The 24,069-nt window shown below is 31.9% G+C and overlaps 1 protein-coding gene across 1 annotated transcript in view; it reads left to right on the top strand.

The window, feature by feature from the left end:
* Positions 1–23,156, top strand: part of spab (space blanket) — a 90,265-nt gene extending 67,109 nt beyond the window's left edge. The window contains exons 5-6 of the mRNA XM_085942998.1: positions 893–1,029; positions 22,889–23,156. Of these exons, the coding sequence (XP_085799124.1) occupies positions 893–1,029; positions 22,889–23,017 (266 nt within the window). The 3' untranslated portion in view covers positions 23,018–23,156. The remainder of the gene's footprint in view (positions 1–892; positions 1,030–22,888) is intronic.
* Positions 23,157–24,069: the final 913 nt, after the last annotated feature.

Raw genomic sequence — 24,069 nt, forward strand, 5'->3', positions numbered from 1 at the left:
AAAGTTACAATCTTACGTCTTGTGAATTTTTAAAAATTTAAAAATTTAAAAAAAAATAGTTATTTAATTATTATGATCATAAATACAAGGCATCATAATGACGCGATACTTCTTCAATTATTGAATTAGAATATTATATAATGACGTGTTGAAGTACTATTTTGATAAAACGTGTAACATAAACATGTAACACGCTGCTGTTTTATATTTATATGTATTATATTATTTAACAATTTCCATTGTGTCATTTAATATCTTTCATGGCATCTGAAAGGCTTAAACTTGTAATTATTTGTGATGTTTACTCTTGTAAATAAATAAATGAATACATATTGGAATCAAATTATTACGTTTAAATACACTCCCCTGTCAATTGAAAAATGATTTTTTTGCGAATGAAAGCATTTCAAATTTACCTCCGAGCAATTTTTACCTTCATATTTTGTAATAATTACACCTTTTTTAAAAGCAAATGCTTCCACAAAAATCTGATCTTTTTTTTTAAAAAAGAATAACATTCCGAAAAGAAAGAATAATAATTTTGTTTCGGCGTCATGAAAATGTTCCCCACGGCGCCCGTTTTTTTCTTGAAAAGAAATTATTATTTTGCCTGTTATTTTATTAATACTTAGTAAGTATATTTTTCTTTCAGGTGCAAATTCAATGAATACACATAACACATATTACACGTAGAGAGTTTTTAAAATTTAAAAACAGTTTTATATATTACGCACAAAAATCTCCGACGTTGTGACGTACGTACTCTGCTACATATCGTCACCCCATTTATAACGGGATGTAAATGCGACTTATGATTGACAATAAATATTGAATATATCGTATTACGAAGACGTTATATTTTTCATGAACGTAAATGTGATTTTATTTGTAGGAGAGCCAAGAGTATGCCGTCCACCAGTTTCTTCCAGCAAGCAATACGCCGAGGAGTGCCACATGTCAGGAGAGTGTGACGTTACACGAGGTCTTTGCTGTCAGCTTCAGCGCCGCCATCGTCAGCAACCTAGAAAGGTACGTTATTTATTTTTTTTATATTCGCTAAACCAGCTCGCACAGTGAAACTCGTAACGTCTGCAACATGTCGAATACGTCGGTATGACGTCATTGTTATTCACAAAACACACGTTGCCAAATGGAGCTCCACAGATTGGTTGAATGCAACTTTTTAGTTTGAAAAAAAGATCTAGTGCTGCTATCAACAAATCGCATGCGTCTCGGGCTACGAGTCGAAGCCGCCAGAATGCATACGCACACCTACGAATTGGTCATTTCTATACGCCGGTCGCCGCATCCAAATATATGTATGTTTAGAGAGCTTACGCGCGACTGTCACTAGGGAGATTGGCGCGGTCATCATAATATTAGGCAATATCGAAACGACGTTCCTAGAAGGTTTGATTTATGGCTGTGCGGCAGACGATGCGAGTTCATATATGAGAGCCGGCCAACTTTGTCAATGAGTATGTAGTTGAGAATAGTGTTAAAATTCTTATTAGAGTTATGTTTCATTTTTTGAGTTAAGTAGATGCACCAGTGGATCCCAGAGAATAGTCATAAGGAGAATATTCAAAAAAATTCAAAAATACATTTTAAATAGATTTTTGAGGTCACTCTAGTATGGTGTTCGATGTGTAGGTTGAGGATGATGATAATGACGAAGTCTACGATGTAGCAGGGTGAGATTTATTAGCAGCGTATCGGTACAATAGTATATTATACATGATAGTTACTAGCTAAGTACTCTGATTCGAGTGACATTGAGATAAATTGTTCTTCGTTATTTATACAATAAAAATTAACACATTGACATTAAAATTCTATTACATAATCATATTGAACTAAATATAGAGTCAGCGTTTTAAATTGAGTAGCAAAAAGAAATATTATTTGTTATTACAGTTGTAAGAAAATACTATGAGAAATGTTTATTCAGCTCATACACCGTAATGGTATAATGTACTGTGATATGATGTAATAATACACCGTCTCTCATTTCGCCTAATCGACTTGCTGGTCTAGCTGAGTTGTTTACTGGAAATGGATTGGGAATATATTACTGCAAAGTAATTTGATATTTTTATAAACAACAGATATTCGATCGCTTATTATTCTGCAGCTACAAGATGATTTGAAATTGTTTATTATTTCAATGTCAAAATTTTGAATAGTTAGAGCATTTTGATCGGACCCTCGATAAGTGGCGTATAGTAGTAACGTGGCTTATGAAAAATATCGTGCGAAACCTGCCAGTTATCAGTTTGAAAACTATCGAAAGTGGATTAGGTATAATCACATGAACAATTTTATTTGAGTTATCGCGAGAGTTTAGTTAGATATTTATAACCGACGTAGAAAAAGAAACGGCAGTGTTACCAATATTGTAAAGTTAAATACTTTTTTAAAAGCGTTTGTTATGCATGCATAAAAATTATATCTTCCAAAGAATATCATACATTTTAATTGGTACGTATTTCAAGAATTAAAAATACCAATCGCGTTTTAGCATTGAAAATATATCATAAATAATTCCTATAATATCGCTCTTTGGCTGAAATTTAATAACATATTGGGTTTCAAATAGGGATTGCAATACCGATATTTCAAAACCATTATTCTAGTATTTTTCCATACCGAAATACCGGTTTTAAAAAATCAGATAATGCCGATATATCCTGTATTGAAAGTGGAATCAAAATGTATTAATGAACGTAGAAGGTTTAGAAGAACTAACGTAGAAGGTAAAGAAGGGTAACGGACGGAAGGGTTTACTTCCGTTACCCTTCAACGCCCTTAGAGACCAGCAATGGCATGCACTATAAATATTGTGTACTATGCTATAAATGTGCTATAAAATATAGCATGTGCTATGAAACTTGGTTTATTCGTACCAAAGAAATTCACAAATTAAGAGATGTACGATGTGGTATAGGGTGGTGTACGTTAGGCAGCACGCGTAAATATAGAAAATAGGGACCAAACGAAATTATGCTAAAACTCTTAAATGGAGATAGGCCCGCATATAATTTGTAATGACTTTTGGACAAATACAATAATGCAGTGGGATGTGAGGAATATAAGACGACCGAAAGGCCGCCTCAAAGGACGCTGTATTAATGATATATAACGGTTTGGCACGTGGCGCAGTAAATAACAAAGTCTTGTAGTGGATTGAAACAGTCTGATGATGATGATGAAAGTAAATTATTATGGATCTAAAACAGTGTCTGCCAAACTTTTTTACTTCACGGCACACTGGTGAATGGGATTAGTTCTGCGGCACACCAAATAAAAATGAATTAGAAAAGAAAATGTAGGTACCTTATTAATATGAATAAAGGAAATCATAGCGTAGGTAAGATTTTTTTTAAATATTTTATCAACATCATAATATGGTGGTAATAATTGTATTAGTGAGAAGGATGCCATTGAACTTTAGAAAGAATTCTGTCAAATCGCGGCTCTAAATTAGATACACAAACACGTAACTCTTCATCTACCGTCTGTTACCGCTCTCATTTTTTTGATTTTATTTCCATGAGCGCTGAAAAACCAAATTCGCAAAGATACGATGATCCAAACGGCAATAGAGTTTTAATTACTTTTGTTGCCAATCGAGGATATTGACTCCAAAGCGAATTTATTTAAAATTTAAGATAATTTAAATAAGTGGGCATTATTTAAAATGAACAGCTTAGAGCACAGGTTCTCAAACTTTTTCGACCACCGCCCCCTTTGAGATTTAAAAAAAATCTAGTGCCCCCCATATTTTTTAACTTACCTTTTTATATTACCATCTGTTGCGTATCTTAAAAACAGTTATTGCAAATATAATTTTTTAACATGCCTTATTATATGGATAGTATAGATAGGGTGTGACCAATATATCCTATTTCTGAGATTAAAGAATGTTTCAATGAGAGGAAATAAAACTCATACTTAATCATATTTAGAAGTATTTTAGTACACTAAATCCACGCTCACACAAATACGACGATGAGAATTATATCAGAAATCGTTGAGCAATCAATCATAACCCAGGGTAGAGTTGAGAGATTTGCTTCTGCAGCCAAAATTCTTGGTAGCCATTCATGAATTTAATTTTTAATTCTTCGTTTGTTGTCAGTTCTATAAGGTCAACTGGAATGATCCTGCTGTGTTGCCATTTGAAAACGATCCAACACCCAGTCTGATGTGTCCATATTTAAAATTTACTGGAATCGTTCCTTAAAATCATCGTAGAGGTTCTTAAAGTTGTGCTGACAGTAAATAAGCAAGTCATCGTTACTGAAGGAGACTGCTGATAAATTGCGGAAGTTATTAAATTCATGTCTGCCGATATTCCTTTTGCAGAGTAACTGTTTATAGATAGTATTTGTCTGCCGTCGCACCTCTAGATTTCCTTAACGCCCCCTAATTTTTTTTGAGCCTTCTACTGCCCCCCTGAAAGCCTCCAGCGCCCACAAGGGGGCGTTATCGCCCACTTTGAGAAAGACTGGCTTAGAGGCTTCTTTCTTCGCGGCATACCCTGAGACTTCTTGCGGCACACAGTTTGGCAGACACTGATCTAAAACATAATACTTTCGCGCGAGGTAAACATACCATTACTGTAGATATCCGTTTGGGCGTTTAGTAAATTCTTTATCTACCTACTAGATAGCTAACTGGTAATAATAATGATGGGGTATCTACTCGATGGAGTATTTTTATATAAAATATCGTATGAATATGTCTTGTTTTCCGTTTTCGACAAAATAACGAACACGTATCAGGTACCGACGAGACGTGACGTGTGAAGGCAGTTTTGAAATTTGTCGAAAACAGATTACGACCGGCTTACGTGAGAGGGAAAAAAAATAAAACGATTTGTAAAGAAAAAAGAGCGCCACTTACTCGACCTTTTCACAATCGCCTCTGAAACGATTCGCAACTTTTGATCTAGATTTTGCGTAGGCGCGTGAAAAGTTGTTTGGGGTGTATAATTACGGCCCGTCTGAAATAGAATAGCGTTTAGATTTTGGTGTTGTATAAAATTACAATGAATAAATGGTTAAACAAAAGTCACAATTACAAAGCCCAATTATAATTCTATATAGCTGTGTTAATACAATATAATATAATACCCGTCGGTTTGCTTATGCTATATTCACTTGTTTCTTAAGGGTCAGTAAAGGTCAAAAGTGAAAAGTCTGAGACATCATTCGTACCAAACCTGAATAATAGTAGAAAATATGTACCTGAATGTCAGAAATGTTGAGAGAGTGCTATGTAAAACTCTAAACATCTCATATACCTTTATTCTCAATTCAAAACTACGATGTTTAAAATACTAGCTAATATTATTTTAGCTGCGAAGTCTCAGCTGTGGCTAATATAGCTGTAAACCTATAAAATGTTATTACAATTCAGTTACAAAAAGATCATAATAATTATGGGCCTTCACAGGGTGAAGATTTGTATTAACAGATGTTTGTTATCACGATAAATGGATGTTAGCTATTTGCTCAACGTATTAGGTCCATACTCTGTCTCCAAAAACACATTGAAAAACAATATTTGTATTTACCAGACCCAAAAATATATTATTCATAATGAGTAGGTACATAATATCACATTTAAGGTTCAAACGTATTATGATAATATAATTCATAATTATTGTAGATTATATTCTTTCAAAAACATTTGGATAGCTACACAAAAATGCTTTGATGTTTGGCTGAGCTATAAAAATCTTACAATTAAGTGGTAATTTATAATTTTGACTTCATAATTTTTTAAGAAATCTTCGTCTGTCACTTCCGCATTGACATTTATTAAAAAACAAGGAAACATAACACTACGTAATATTATATCTTTCCTATAGATAGAGTCGATAATTTTTTCAGACTTAGCTTCCTAAGATGCTAAATAAGATATATATCTATTAAGATTAAATAATATGATTATAGTAATAAATTATGTTATATAAAAATGATATTAGCTAAATATTAACTGGTACTTAAAACTGCAATAATTCTATTATTAATTATTATTCTAACATCATTAGTGATTTATGGATTTGTCGGATTGTCGATGAAATTTTCAATGAATTATTTAAAACGTCAAAATAGCAAGCACCATAGAAAAGTTTACGTAAAACGTTCGACTTCAATTTAAAACAAAGGAATTACAATCTTTCTATTTGATTACGAATAAGTAACTATGTACCCAAACTTTATGCTGGGATGAAAAATATCAAATCAAAAAGTGTCCAAACTAACAAAAATCCCAGGTCATTGAAATGGAAAATAATCGTAAATCAACCGTAAATACGTCATAGTCGAGATGAGGGTTATTCCTTTTCTCATCGCATCAGTGAAATCGACTAAACATGATATAAAATTGTCACATTTTTATTAAATTTGGAAGTCATTAAAAACGGAAGCAGGTCTCAGCGAAGCTATTCGATATACAAAGCGGTATCTACGGTAATTTATCATATATATGTATTGAGGCAGATTGTTACAATAAGTTAACTTTACTGTCCGAACTGTCAAAAAGTGCTATGTTTTAACAGCCCCTCTCTTGGCTGTATTAACTTTTAGAGCGAGATAAACAGTTTTCACAGTTTAGACGGCTAACTTATTGTAACAATTATAATACGTCAATATATATATTGATAATATTATGTAAAGCGAGTTGTTTTATTTTTTGATTCACCATATGTGTGAAAACCCTATATAGATTTTGTAATATTTTTATTTACTTTATAATACAAATTTACCATTACAATTTATTGTGGCTAGCTGTATTATTATATAAATATTAGCATATTGATTTTTTCTTCAATTTTATTGAATAAATTAATTGGTTATGATATTTGAGTGTGTTATTAAATAAATATTATACACTAGAAACATTACCAGGTGGCAGGGCCACCTGTCAACATTCATGGATATAGCGATATTATTGTACTGCACTGTAAGCATCTATCAAACTATTATGAGAGTATCCATTTGTCTTCTTTCGCGATCACGATCCGATTAAAATAAACTTTATTTGTTGATCACTTTATTGTTTAAATTAAGAATTTTTCGTTTACGTATGTTTTCTCTCGCGCTACCTCTTTTAATACGTCTTATCCTTGTCTTGCTCTCTCCTACACATTTACATATTATGTATTATCTATAGCATTACAAATAGTATATATTTTTTTAATACACGTAACAACATATTATCGAGGGTATACTAACAGAAAGCGTTAACTCATTAAAACAAGTTCTGAGATAATCGCAAAAAGAACTTTAATTTTTTTTCAAAGCGTTCTCCCACATAGATTTTTTTATGATTTAAAAACATTTTTTCTACATTATAAAGACTAACCTTTATGGCAAACACAATATACGACATGTTACAAGTCCTGTATTTTATATACGCAGAACGCATTAGGTCATTATCATGTTTTCTATCAGAATAAAAAAATAACAATATGATTTAATATTGTTTCTATTTTCTTACCATTATATCCTATGCCATTGTGCGTTTTACCAGTACGTAGAGCGTAAAATTGTATACATTTTGGCATTTAAAACAGAAAAACAGCAAAAACTGAAATAATGCGTTCTGTCAGTATACCCTCGTTATTTTCGAGAATATTTCAAATGGTACCTATGTGTTTCTTTTTACCGAATCACAAAGATTTGACAAATCTATATTTTTGAAGATAAGAATTCTATGACCTTCCCTATCTCTGACCTTTCAAAATATTGTAATAAGATTCCGATAAGACAATGGCAACATTGAAAAAATCTAATGAAAAGATTATTCTCAGAATATTATTTTGACATTCGTAAAAAAAAACAACTTTTTCTTACACAGACATTAGAAAAAAATAAAATCCCTTTCGTATGTAAGTAAATTTTAAAGGGCAACCCTTTCGAAAACATCTTAGGTACATAGTACTTGAAATAAATTTGTTTGCCAAAGAAAACTCGTACAAGGCACATTGACCAATGACATTGCGTTGACTTTACATAGCTTAGAAAACATTTTTTTGTTACACGTGATTACCTTTCGAAAGGTCATTACAACGACACAAATAGAAATAGAAGTCTAAAAGACCATTGAAAATATTAATTATTATTCTTTGTACATATATTACTTATATAATAATTACAACTTTTGTATTGTATACAACTTACAGATGAAAATCAATTTATATAAATGTTAAAGCGTTATTGAAATTGAGTTTAAATGACAATACATAAAATATTTGTAAATATTAACCAACAATATAATACAAACTCGAGAAGTATAGGAAATTCAGCCGCCTATAGTATGAGTATACTATACGTATATTAATTACACTTATTCCATGAGTCGCCGATTCAGATCCCTTGGCTGAGTCAAATTCACTGTTTATTTTTGTCATCAATACAGCGTTAGGTTCAGTACTTAAGGGCGGACATGCTCAGCGTAGGTCAAAATGGAGCTGTTATCGCATTTTCAAAGCATGATCCTGGACATTCCTTAAGCGTTGTAGATAATATATTTATATAATTTTGAAGCCTTATTATCCTTTATATTTATTTTAAACATTTGATGACTGCATAAAGTATTTTTATTTAATAAAATAGTATTCTTTTAAACCTCTCGCTCTAATGTTTTAGAATATAGTCATATTTCAGTACATGCATGTGCAGTGGTGTTAAATTTTTTTACATTTATTAATTTTTAAACGCATTTATAAAACCATTAGTATAATTTATTTCGACATTATTGCGACATTATTATAATTGCGTTCATCCAGATTTTGTATATAAGCATCTCGCCGAATCCGTACACAGAATGCCCCTATACCATAAGTTTAGCGAACCGATTGCTAAATACGATCACGATATATTTAGACGTTGAATTGATAGGTATGATTACATTATCAAAATAAATTATATCAGGTTTATAGTTCATTTAAATGTATAGCAATGATAAAAACATAGTAAATACGTCATAGTTATTTATAAGTGTCAACGAATTATAATGTAAAGTTTTGGCATTTATACAAATTACGAATATATCAAAAATTTCAAGACTGATTCAATGAAGTAAGAGATCGCCACACGAATATAAAAATAGAGGTATGTTTCGAAGAACTTTGTAATAGACCCCATGTTTAGAACCCCTCCAACTTTGTCGGCGCATTAGCATTTGTGTGTCGAAGCTAGTTATATTATTATATATCAAGTGATTAATTGGTACATAGTAACGTAATGGCCGAGAATTACGCATAATCAACAATCGGGCCGGGTTATCACGGCTGACTTTCACCGGGCAGTATGCATATTGCTTTTTACTCTTTAGGCAGTGTGAATCCTATCGAGTGAATCGTAGATGGACAGGGATTGGAGATCAAAGGGTAAAACATATGCAATTAACGCACACGTGTTCATAGTTGTTGGGTTATTTGATGTTTTATTTATAAAATAGCAATATCTACTGCTAGGCTCGGCGCTCTTTATGCTGTCTCGTTGTCGAGTTTTTCCTATATGCCCCGCGCAGGCTGTCACGCCGACTGTCTTCTACATTTCTTACGGCGGAGAGTTACCACTCGACAGTGAGTTTGCTGGTTCGTTGTTGGCGGACAGCTTTAACTTAAGAGGGAATGCAGTGTGTATTAATATTAATTTTGAAAAAAATCTTGACAACAATTAAAATTAAAATTGTAATTTAAATGTTATATTTCCCAGAAGTCATGTGGCATTATGTATACTGTCCGGTCAAATTATTAAATTTAAAATATTTATCATAATGCCCGAAGGTTTTATGATGCATAATGGTCGGGCATAATTATAGACATATACAAAGTCAAAAGTTAATATGAAGTAAGTCATATTATATTAAAAGAGGAAAGATACTTAATCCATATGAATAAGCTGCTCCTGACCACCTGAGACATCTGTCTAAGTGCTTTATTACCCGCAGACATAATATAACACTCTGTGAAACCAGAAAACATTTTAATGTGAAAGTTAGCAGTTCAAATCGAATCCCCAACGTGTGATTAAACAAAGCCCAACATTTTCACGAAGTTAATAATTCCAAGACAGAAGTTTTGCTAAAGGAAAGTTAAAAGTGATGCTAAATTATATATGAACCGTAAAAGTCAAGTTCGTGTATCAAATTTTGAAAATAGATTTACTCAAAAGAAATTTCCCTTGTTCAACCAATATAAATTGTGCAAACCTTTTGCAATTTAAATTTTAAATTATTGTGGTATAAATTTTGAAGGAGATATTATTAGGTGTGTTTAAGATCACGCGATCAATTATCTACGTTGCGATATAATTTATACTGCGGCTTATTTAAACGTCTGCACTTCCCTTTCTTTGCCGAAAATACCCTTTACCACCTCAGCCTCAGGGATGTTGTGTTTCTTTCTAAATGGGTATCATCAAAACTTAAATGAAGAGACTATTACCTATATGATATATATGAAAGCCTCCTTAGCTCCTTCAACTCAGTCTATAGTTCTTCGCTGTCACGTACTTCCACCGAATTTTGTGAGTTTGTCTATCCAGCGGGTCTTAGGGCATCTTTGTGATCATATTTTAGTGGCGCTTGGATACCATTTTATGACACAATTTTCCAAGCGGTTGTCCACATTCACCAAGTGAAATGTCCAACCCATTGGACCCCATTGCTAAACGACCTCTATCACATCGCTTATTCGTGTCTGCTTCCGTATCCATTGATTTCTTTCATGATCTTTTTGCGTTAGACCCAACATGCACATTTACATACCACGTTGCACTACTCGTAATTAGCCCATTACCATTTCAGTTGCTTGGTGACCTCATATCGCCTAGTCTTGTCTTCCTCCTTATCCATTGGTTTATTTTGTGGTCTTTCTGCGTCAGGCACAACTTTCATGATAATTAATTATAAAGGTTATTGAATACATATTATGTTTTATTGGTTTATTGTTGTTTCTATATGTTTTACAAGCAATTCCAAAAATGTTCGATCCTAATATGATCATAAGGGCCTTCACAAGATGGAGGTTTATATTAACAGATTTTGTTTTTACGAGAAATCGATGTCAGCACTTGCTCAACCTATTAGGTCCATACTCTGTCTCATACACAAATTGAAAAACAATATATTGTGTACTTGCCAGACCCAGAATTCGAACCTGGGACCCACGACGCTATAGGTCGACGCTTAAGCCGCGCGACCATTACTTCACTACAATATTAAGAGAATAATCTCATAATTCATCTCCGTAATCATAATATCATCCACATAACACTATTGTAGTCATATGCACCATATATTGTTACCAGATGATTTTTTTTATCAAATTTAAAGTTAACTACAAAATATAATCTGTTAACGTATTTCAGTAGGTATGTGAAAAGGGTACTTGACGCCTGAAGCCTCGTCGTGCCACAATTTTCACTATAATAACCCATCCTCATCTCATCGCATTTTTATCACGGTCAAGACACATTGTCTGGCTGCGGAAATAATTAAATAATGTGTCATAATAATATAAACAACGGTTTAACTGTATAATTTGGTTTAACTGTATAAACTGGTTTAACTGTTAAGTTATAATAATTGATGTTATATATACGTAATCGTGGGCTGTGCATTGGCATTTTTACTTAACTATATCTTCTTAATGTATTTCCCATGTACCTGTACTCGGTCTTCCCCCTTCTTCAAAGAGGGCTGTGAAGGGAGGTAACGATACAAAACTGACGATATCATTATTAAAACTAATAATAATCATAGTAAGTATTGTAATTGAATGAAAATGTTATTATAAATGAATACGTGATTTTTTATAAAGAAAAATTAATGAGATAGCTATTCAAAGCGTCTACTAAATAACCAAATTTTCTTTTTATCTTAGAATTAAATACGAAAATACGTGAGGAGATAGACACCCTAGTCACAAAATTCTTTTTAAAGGCATTCGCACCGTTAGAGAATGAGAAAATTCAAATCTCACTATAAAAACGCAAAAAGGAAAAGAAGCAGATTAAAGGGCCACTTATCAAGAGAGAAATTTTACATTTTGTATGCCACGTTCAGGTATTACATTTTCGAGTAAAGAAATATGAGAGGATATATCAACATATCGCATATGTTATCCATCCAGCGAGGCATTTTTCAAGCTCCCTTTAAAACGATTCCTATGAAAAATTCTTATAAAAATATTGAAAGACATTTTCAATACGTATTTATTTTGGATCTAGCGATTTCTGTAATACAACTAAGAAAATCAGTTACCTCTATAATAGTTTATTTCGTTCATAAAAAACTTGGTGTCAGTTTACATCGATAAACACTCAATTTAGTTTATCTTGGTAGAATGACAAGATAATTGAAAAAACTTTAATGATTAATAGAAAGTCATTCAATTTATGTTTTAAGAATCTTGTGAAAATGGTATAAAAACGTATTATATTGAGATGTAATATATTTATTTTCGTCGGCGCAATTTATTTTTTCATTTTTGTCACCGCATCATATTGCGAATTCAATATTATCTGAGGTGATGTTAAATGACATTACCTATAGAGGTCTATACATATAGGTATACAAATTCGTTTACTACAGAGTGGCAGAGCGAGAAAAATCATTATTCGCAATTTTATTTAAAAAAAAAAAAAAACCTAAGTAATAAACATGTGTTCTAACTAAGTTCATATGATCCGTGTTAAGATATATCTATATATTGAATAGTACATACTACGCTTTAAAGTATACTTTTATTAACCGTGTAAATTCGGTGACGTTATTAAGAAAAATATCTGCCTAGCAGACTTAGAATACCTTCTCCTTCTATCTTTAACCTTAAATTGTAAATAAATTCATTAACAACTCTGTATTTTACAACGTTTTTATTAGCTCGTATTCTTATTTGTCTGGTACAAATATTGCAATCAATTTTTAACTAACTTCCTGACTAGCTAGACATTTGAAACTATTAGAATATATCAGAACACGATGCCAATGCATTCTTTTATAACTTTTAGCCATCTTTAAGTAGAATTGAATTAATTTTCAGTTAATTCTGTTTTGTATGAAAAGTTATTTCGGAAGAAATCCGTAATCGAATCCACTATTATTGGTTGCTAAGTGGGTGGTCCTAGCAACTAAATTATTAATATATACGTGCGTTACTATGGAAATCAAAATGATATTTCAGTATTCTAGTATATTTGTTTGTTTGTTTTTTATTTACTTTATATCAAGTACAAGTTTGAGCATATTGAGCATAATAATTCTAAAATAATAAATTCTAACATCATAAAATATTTACTGATGTTTATTTACATCACGAATCGCTGCAGGCGAAAAAAAAATTTGTCCATAAAAAATACTCTCTAGTTTATTATAAGTATATTATTCTGTTTTCTTCCTTAATTTAGAATGTGTTCCTAAGGAGTGACTACGTGATATGCCTGCTCCCATAGGGCGTCACGGAGGAATTTTAAGAACAGTAGTTCTGAACTGCAACCATAAAAATACCCATAACGTAAGCCGTAAACGAATGAATTCGTTATAAAACTTTGCTTGTTTACATTAACTCTTAAAAGTTAAAATTAGTTTATCTTCAATGTTGCATCATTTCGATAAAGCGAGTGCAGTTAATAAATACATTTATATTTTTGTAAACTTTAACTTTCCGTTCCCTGTTATTATTACGTAGTTTCATAATAATAAATTTCAACGAGAAATAAAATCCCAGCGGATGAATTTCTTACTCGGGCTTTTGTACGGAACGTGACTCGACTCGGGAAAAGGTAACAAGCCATTCTATTATATTATTGGAAATGAAACTTTCCAGATATCGGGGGAAACATGTTGAGCTAACCTGCGCCATTGCAATACAGACAATAATATTACGGTGTCCATACGTCGCTTATCCACTTTTGTCCTCTTTTATAAATTAAATTTAGCTTCGAAAAAACAGCAGCTATTGATTTCTAGAACCACACTATGTAAAAATTCGCTGTATGTTTTGGCCATACACATGCGGTATTATAATGTAACAATACTGTTAGTAAAGTTATACATGATAATAGTTGGCTGATCAATGATGAGTAAATTTTTGCCGCATTCAGGATATCTCTCTGAGCTGTAGTTCTCCAGTTACAAATAGCCAGAATGGTGGTATTTCTATTAGTTAGTCAAGCTATAATTTTTCTTTTTCTTTCCGGGTTTGTTATTATTAGATTTTTTGAACGCTGCGTTTCTTCTATCCTTGCAACACTGTCCATTAATTGCGTTATTCTTCATTCTATAAACGGGCGAAAGAGTTTAATTGTGCCTCGTTTGCCAGGCACCATTTTTTAAAAATATCATTCCGATGTTTGTAAAATATATGACACCAAAAACAAAAATTGTCTTGAATAGAGGATTTGCAGGAAGTTGCCACTATTTACTTACCTACTATGAAAAAAATACAAAAAAAACATGGTCTTTTATATTTACTATAAATGTATATCGTAAGCGAGATCAGCTTGGTTCATATTTTTATTTTACTTTGTGATAAACTGCATAATACTGTGTTTTTTATATTATAATATATCATTTTTACATTATTAATATTCTCACAGAAATTTTGCGGTTAAAAATAATTAGACATTTTATTGCTTCCAGATGGAATTTAAGATTTGAAAATGAAACAAATTACATTAAGGTATCAATTAGGTAGGTAGATACATAAGAAAGTAATATCAGATATGAGGAATGCTCAGCTAAGTTATGTATTGTAAATATACATCATTTGAAAACACCTCAGATATAAATAAACCTACTAAAAAAATATCATGCCCGTCAGGACATAAACCTGTAGCCACTGAATTCACGCCAATATGATATATCCATTTAGGCTACGGGCATGCTACTTAATTAAAATGAATTTAACTAAATTACTTGACTATCGGTTTTTGTATTTTTAATTAAGGTATCATTAATTGACCTAATTACTAACCGACGCCCAGATTACTCCATTTTTGCAGTTTTTGTACTTGCACTTGCTAATAACCAGTCCCGTCGGGCATCGTATTTTTTTCAAAAAGAGATTTTTTTCTAGTATACCTATATGAGGTGTTTTCAAATGATGTATGTTCAATATATAGAATGTTCCATTCTCAAATCTTGTGAAGTATTCGTTGAATAAAAGAAATGGTGTATTGTAAATAGCGATAATGCTGTATTGAGACGACATTTTTTATAAACATCAAAATACATGTTACTGTTTTACCTATACGTGTATAATACCATACCCATTTTATTTTAATCAACCAATAGAATTTGACCTTTCTAGTTTATTTATACTTTACGTAATTTTATCCGCCTTTCTCATACGTCCTTTAATTTTCTATAAAGGTTATGGTCACCGTAACTATAATACAAGACTTGATCTCCAATGCCTCGAGGCTTGTCTAACAATGCGTCATTAGCAATACAGGTCGATGTATAAAAGGCTTTGTATTATATCTACAATATCAAAAGATATTTCCTTGGATGTAGATAGTTAGTTAGATATGTGTAGGTACAGTATTATCAATGAAAATACCATTGTTTACGAATTACCTAAAAGGATATCTAAGTAAACATTTTACCGTTTGGCAACATTTGAAAGTAATATCCACTGGAATACGTAGTTACCCAAGGGGGATTGCCCCGACGGGACACCAGGAGAATTACGGTATGCTGAAGTATCCCTATTGCACCTTTTCGCAGTATACTACCTAGAGTGCAATTTACAACAGAACAGGAGAATAATTTGAAATAAGAACATTATGTATTGGTCTCATATTATATTAAATGTATCCTAATAATTATAATTTACGGAACGGTGAAATTTTTCGACACTAAAGATAATGTCGTGGGTCCTGAGTTCGAATCTCTGGTCTGGAAAAAAATCATATGTTGTTTTTAAATGTGTGTTTGAATCCAGAGTATGGACCTAATAGGTGGAGAAGTGGTTAACATGCATTTCTCGTAAAAATAAAAATCCGTTAATACAACTTCCACCGAGTGGAAGCCCATATGATCTTCTTTAGATCGAACATGGTAAAAAAATAAGGTTTTAAACAATATAAACATACACGATCTAACATTGTAAATACGTAACCCATATTTGCTAAAACGTTGAATGAGATATTCCTGGCACATTGTTGTGTTGTGTTCATTACATTTTTATTGCCCTGTAATTCGTACAATGTTCGATAATAGGATTCATCCAATTTCGCGTAAATATTTATGAAAGAAATATTTTTTTATAAAACTTATTCATTGTTTATATTATATACTTATAGAAAATACGTAAGTTTGATAAACCTCTAAAATATACCAGAGCGTGAGATTCAAACTGACATATTTTTTTTAATTTTCGGGTGAGTGCTATGTATGTATATCTTAATTTTGGGGGAATTTACTATAAAATTTTCCAGGCAAAGAAAACTCCACCAACCCACCCCTGGACGTACATTTCCGTAAGGCAGGTTTCAAATTAAGCGGGTGAAATGCCTTCTCATAATGATTCCAGCTGTACTTACCAACAATTTCATGTGCTCATGTTTTATGCTCAATGGTACAAGGTTGATGGCCTCGTAAAATCCTGTTAAGATATGACATGTGTCTTTTGTGGTAGATAGATTATATTGAAAAATATGTATTTTGATTTAAGAGATAGGTACCTAAATGCTTCGTTTTTTAATATGTCTATATACTATGTATTAAATTTTTCTTAAATATTATGTTTATAGCCTTTGAATAATATATAGTAAATGATTGATGCATAACACTATTATCACCATAATGATCCGGTATTGTATTTGTTCTTATTGAAAGCCATTTTTCATTAAAAATAAATACATTTAAAAAGTCTCCGAAACAATCTTTTCATACATAAAATAAAAAATATAGTAAAAATCTTTGACGGAGTGAGTTCCGAATTACACTGGTGTCATAACATACTAAAATAACATCAAAATTGTCAACCGAACGACAGACAGCATCGTAATTAATACCACGTCATCTTTTGTAGGTCGCTGTGTGAAACGTGTAAAAACGTACCTGCATAACCATATTTTATATGGGGAGGGTTCTTATATCACAGAATAAATATATATGTGATGCCAGTATCCATAGACCAAGGATTTGAAACAGAATTTGACTTAATGACGGTCAAGCCATAAAACATACGAAATATAAAGCCTCCGGAATGTCTTCAATAATGCGCGCCCATATATATATAATGCTTATATATAATGCGCGTTTTGTTTAAGTGAGAAATTTTAATGTATATTATGTGATACACACGTAACTATTGAAAATAGCACTTATATAACATTCATTCCGTATTTCTCCACATCCGAGAATAATTAACCGTTGTTTCAGGCTCACCGAGAATGCAACCCACTTCCCATTATTTTTGTGTTCCCTGTTTCTGTTTAATCTTTTATTACACATCTTACATATTGTATTAATGGTGAGTTTGACAATAATATATATATCTTAAAGGTGGAATCAGGAAAACTGTGTATAATCTTACTGAAAAGTGAAAGTTATTTAGTTTTCCATGGTAATATTAATAGTGTTTTCATCAAATAAGACTCTAATTCTAATACAACAAACTTCTTCAATATCTACCTATTTAGGTTTAGATATTTCCAGTAAAGTCATTTTATGTTTATTCGGGATAGTTTAATTGGCAAAGTAAACAATTGGGGGGTTCTAGTGATTACTGGCGTTAACTAGCAACAGTTAGTATATTCCAGTTGCGATTAGTTATAACTAGTTTCACTGAATGACACATTGGAGCTTAGAAATCTAGGAAAACTATCATTTCCGCTTGGGGGCCGTATTGTGGGAGGTATTTTAACAAAACGTTTATTATATTTGAACCCCACAGATTCTTAGAATTCAAATTCCGTGTTTAATTATTGAAATAACGCTTGGTTAAGTACATATTTTTTCAGTGATGTATGGCTGGTGTTAATCAAAGCTCTGCCATCCTTGCTAGTGTGGATCTATTGTCTCTAATAACAATCTAATAAATCGGAAGCATTTATTAATTGTTTGTTCTCCTAAGATGTATAACTAACTTGATATCAGTGGCGAAGCGTTGAGGTGTGCTGTGGAGATCTGACATAAAATTAAACCCTCAATTGGTAAAGCATATTGGCTCGAATTCAGTATCGAGAATCGAGTCCAGCCTGTCATAATACATACATTTTTAAATCCTAGTTATGGTTTGGTTTAGGCAGTATTTAATAGAATGACCAGCACCATCTGCAGTTTGTATTCTAGGTTCAATAAAAACCAAATATAAGTATGACTAACAAAGCGTGCACTATTTATGTCGGATTCCCACAGCCTACCTCCACTCTTCGCCACTGCCCGCTAAAAGATGTGATGCTAATTGTTCAACCAAATTGTTTCGGAAATTGATATATTCTACTCAAGTGAGTGTGAATTCAGATATATGTTGTTTTATAATTATATCCGGGTGATCAGTGAGGTCATAATATATTTATGTGTATTTTTCAAGTCTTGTTGTTTGTGTCACTTCTACTACTAACTACACTACTGCTTCACTAAGCTATCGTCATTGGGCATCTTGGTCCGTTGTAGTGTTAAAAAAAATAAAGAATGTAATAATATAATAAGAATATCATTCGTTAGATTTCTCATTATTCTTAATGTATGTGTTACTGTATTATTTACTACATCACTTAAACTTGAACTAAATGTTAAATTAAACTAAATGAGTAGGTACTTTGAGAAATAATAATTATTGACATTTTCAGTGTGACGGTTTTTATCAATCTACTTTACTGAATTTTTTATTATAAATATCTAGTTAATTACACTATATTTCACACATAACATCATAAATGTCAAGGGATACTTAATGGCTATTATAAAAAAAACTGTAAAGTGTAGAAATGCGGCGAATGACAAAAGTACGGCCAAAAATAGCCACTTTTAAAATAAAGCTTCGTTAAATATTCAACATTTAAGCTCGCTGAGTCACATCGTTTGCAGAGCTTTATATCACGCAGACATTTTCAAATATCTGTCAGTAAATAACGTCATAAGTTCGAGTAATAAAAGGTAATATGAAGGGAATTGAAAATATAAGAAATGACGGACGCGATTTATCAAAATATAATATGAATGAACATGATGGATTTTGTGGCAGTTCTTTTGACAATGAATTTATTGAATAACGCAATATGTGGTTTTAAAATATCATAGACATAGAAAATCTTTAGAGTACGCCTATTGGTTATATAATAATTAAATAAATTGATAAGAAATTCAATTAAGTTTTAGGGGCAAACTTTAATCGAAAGCCGAATGAGACACATGTCAATAATATTGTGGGTACTACCATGGATCAATATTAATCATTTAACGGGTTAATGTTAAAGTATGAAGAGAAATGTTTAACATAATCCGTGTCCTGAATTCATACACGAGTCTCCGCCAAAGGTAAGCATTTTTTTCCAGATAGGTACCTATACACAAATTGTCGCATGTCGATAACCAGATAGATTAGTCGGAGTGATTTTATCTCATAATTCTTCCTTGTGGATATGGCTAATTGCAGGATAGCGAAAACGTCATTTCTGAAAATGTCTGCGTTTATATTGGTTGAAAGAGAAAGTTTTCGAAAGTCAGTCCGATCTTAGTGACATGGTGAGGGAATATTTTTCAGCATTCAAGCTTTACGATAGTAAATTGGGTACATCAGCATAGGACATGTTACTCCTGTCACACTTAGTTACAGCACGGTATCACCATCATCAGCCTGCATCTATCCACTGCTCTCTCCAAAATATCTCCAAGCAGATTCCACTTCTATCAGTCTTGTGCGTTGCGTTGCCACGTACTTCCGCAGAACTTTATCATTTCATTGATCCAGCGGTTTCTAGGTCTTCTTTGGTTTTGTACATCTTGGATACCACTGGATGACTAAATTTGTCTAAAGATTATCCTTTCTTCGAGCTATTTCCATTTGAACCTCAAACAGCATTGTACCTATATACCCATTTAATATATGTGGAAACGTAATGGTTAGTTGAGGTTAAAGCAGGTTATTATAATAAAAGTCATATGAAAGTGACACTCGATTTTAGATATTATAAGAAATAATGTATTATAATGTTATAACACGTAGGCAGTAGGTACATTGTGAAAGAGACGTGAAATTATTTTTTAAAATAACAAATGATTATTCATCGCGCAAATTGTTTGATGAAAGGAAAAGCAAAAAACGCCGGCGGTGCGTGCTTTTGATACAGTAAGTCAAAAATTACAAATTTCTCAATGTCATAAAAATAAATCAAACAACCTTTGAGAGAAGCAGATTACTTCCGACGTAGTAGATTTTAATTATAAATTAAACATCTAAATAATGGTCCAAATAAATATGCGCTATTATTTTTATCTCGCCATCTGCCTGGGTTTTATACTACTGGATGAAAACCTCTTCAAGTTGATTTCACTGCTCTCGGTATCGTGAGTTGCGTTGCTTCGTACTCTCGCAAAATTAAAGCACCTCATCAATTCAGCAGCCTCTCATCTTATCTTTTAGATGTTTTCTACTTATTGGGTATCATTGGACAACTCATATTGATTAAAAACTAGATCATCGCTTCGGATGTTGATATATTCCACCTACGTGAGAATGAGTATTATAGGTGGACGTTGGACTTAGCTCATTCGGTGTGCTTCCATGCTTTATAATTTATATTTTTTGTACCCTTTACTTTACTTTCCATACTGTTTTTGTGACACTGTATATATTTATTTCTTCTTTCCACTATTTCTTTGTTTTTTTTAAATGTCACGTTGTGAACGTCTTAAATTTATAATTTGTAATGTTCATGGTAAGTATGTAAAAAAAAAAATTGAAAGCTACAACCATTGTTTCGTTCAGTGATAATCAAGATATGTATATTAATTAAAAGACCAATTGCTTATACCAATGGCTTCTCAATTGTTCAGGAGGAGGGGGAGAGTACCAAATCCAATAGTCAAGATGGAGGAGGAGAGGTATTCTTTTAACAAGAACGATTATAGCGTAGTACATTAATTAGTAATTAAAACTAAAACAATATACGTAAAACCATACGCATAGGTACTAAAAGAATATGGCCCAACTGATACGTTACCTGCGGCTTTTAGTTAAGTGGATAGTGATGACAATATGTAACCACTGCTCCTTCCCGCTTATGGATGTTGTTCTCTTTTGCCCGACGGCGTCGTTAACTGAGGTTACATGTGTCCTTCTCAGAATTTTGACACGCTAATATTTGATTATATTTTACAATTCTTATAGTAACCTAAATGTATTGAGAAATTTACAAGAAACAGAATATTATTATTATCATTATTAAATTTAAGCTAATTCGTAGTATAAGACTACTCAAAGTCGGTTCAGGCCTAATACCCAAAGGGGACTCAATTTAATAGATATTCAATTCAAATAATGAAGAAGAAATAGTGAATAGGTACATATTATGTCTAATGTGTACCGAATAGTTTAATAGTAAAAATATAAAAGTCTGAGAAGAGTGAAAAGGAGCTAGAAGAAACCTTTAACTAGCAGACAATCGACTATGAATACGATAACACGAACCATACTAATATTATTTATTGAATACCTTCAGCATTAACGGATACTGTGTTAAGGCACATTAATAGATATAACAGCACGTGCGCAGGTGGTACACAGTCATGTGTAAAATTCATTATTGAGAGGGCCATTTTTATCGACACGTGTTTTCCTACTCGAAAGCACAGGTAGCCGTGGCTAAAACTAAACATGAATGGAAATTGAATCTATAAATAAAATGCGTATAAACGACATCTTTACAATATGGAAAAGGGCGAACTCCGTTCGATTATGAAATTATAAATATTTTTAGATCAAAAGTTTCTTTAAGTAAGAAAATTATTATTCTATGTTAGCTTTATCGTGAAATGATTGACTATATATACCCACTTCTTATCTATTAATATCTTCGAATAATATTTGAGTAAGTATATTATTTTCAGCCCACTGATTGATTATATTTGGTTTATCAATGTATTAAGAGTCAACAGTAAGATTATTTTCACAAGTCCTTCCTTGTATTTATTTAGGTTCCTGTATGCGCCAGACTTAAGACGGTACTTCAGTGAAATGGAAAATAATTTTCGACTATAGGTGCGACGAAATTTTGGACTGGCTGGCAATCGGAGAGCGAGAGTCGAACTGTTAACACGTCAATTTGTTTTGTCATGGCGACGGGGGAATTAATTCTTAAATCGTGTAAAGATGACTAAAAAACGTTACCCATTTACTTGAAAAAGAAAACATGTAAATGAATATATTATTATTATTAGTAATAGAACAATAAACATAACATTAAATGGACGCATGTTGACTTTTTATGACAAATTATGTTTTGCACAATCTCGCGTCGCGTAGTCACGATCGTTTTAGACCGTGCCCCAGCTGAAGTATAGCCATATATCTAAAGAGAATATTTTCCAGATGACTAATTCAAGTATATTACTAGTAATCTTCTTTCTTGTATCCCACACTATATACTTTATAATGTACTAGTTATTTGTTCCCAGCAAGCACTACATCTTACCATTTACATCGCTAAAGTTATTGAGAGATCCACAACGTTCTTCACTCGGTCGGATCTTTGTTCTCCTTTTTCTACGTCGACTTTCGATGTTTCCGCTGACAAAGAGTGCTTCCAAATCAACGTTTTTCTTTCTGGGACAGTTCTTTACAAACATTAACACCAGTATTGTTAATATTATAAAGTGAGTTATAATGAACATTTTCTTTTTTTTACAGGTGTGCTCATACTTTAAAGACCCCCTTGTGTGCATTGGGCCAGTAGCAACGGATCAGATAAAAAATAATGATATCCAACACACAGCTGGAGAAAAACGCATCACGTCTTATAAACACTCTTTACATTAAGCAAAAAATATAACTAAACTCTAAATAGATGACACACACTTGGTTTAAAATTATGCAAAGATAGATTATGCAAATTCACGAGATTTCAATATAATAAAATATGAATTGGACTTATCGATACAGAAGTAAATTAAGATACGAAAAATAGAAACACAAATACATCATATATTATTATAGTCGTAACTAATACTCGATTTGAATAGAGTTTCTGCAGTTTCTGGTTTCAAAAATACTATATGATTTCTGCTACAGTTAAATATTATGAAACTACGAAATAGTGGTCTGGTTGAAATCTATTTATTCAACCAAATACGATAAAATCGGGTGGTTTTGAATTATATAATGTTAAAAAATGTCTGTTCGTTGTTATCTGCAAGAATTTATTCAACTATTGTATGCATATTAGATTTAACACGTAAGTAAAATAAAGGTTCAAAATGATATATATTATCTTAAATGGTCGTCATAAATTAATCTCTGACTAATTTCAAACCAAGTGTATGATATCAACGCGCAGATAAAAATTGAGCTCAAGGTTTCTTCCCCAAGCCTTGAGTTTATAATTTGAATAAAAGGGGACAAATAGAAATGCATACCAACATGGAGTGGGTCATTCATATACTTATATATAATATTTTAACTGCACATTATTAATTGAAGATATTTTCTAAAACCATTGTTTTATTTTTAATATTTTCCTTGTATTATTTGTAATAACAGATTGTTGTTGTATGTCAGTAAATCTTATTGATAAAAGCATTAATACTAATAAAATACTTTTCATTTCGTTAAATATGCCTCGTAGAACTGACTACCTGGTATAATATAATTTTGTAACGTTAATGTTGAAGTGCTTTTATTTTAAAGATTTTTAAAAACCATGTACCTATTTACTGAATGAATTAAACATGTTATTCTTTATAAAACTGAATAATAACACATTTTTTTGAGTTTAATTTCTTGGTAGTTATATAATACATGTATTTGAAACAAAATGAATGATCCATTCCTGCGCACCTCTGACACTGGCAAAGTTTTTGGACAAACGTGAG

This window comes from Rhyacophila brunnea, unplaced genomic scaffold (assembly GCF_057557595.1).
Source record: "Rhyacophila brunnea isolate RB1 unplaced genomic scaffold, BYU_Rbru_1.0 scaffold_15, whole genome shotgun sequence".
Taxonomy (NCBI): Eukaryota; Metazoa; Arthropoda; class Insecta; order Trichoptera; family Rhyacophilidae; genus Rhyacophila; species Rhyacophila brunnea.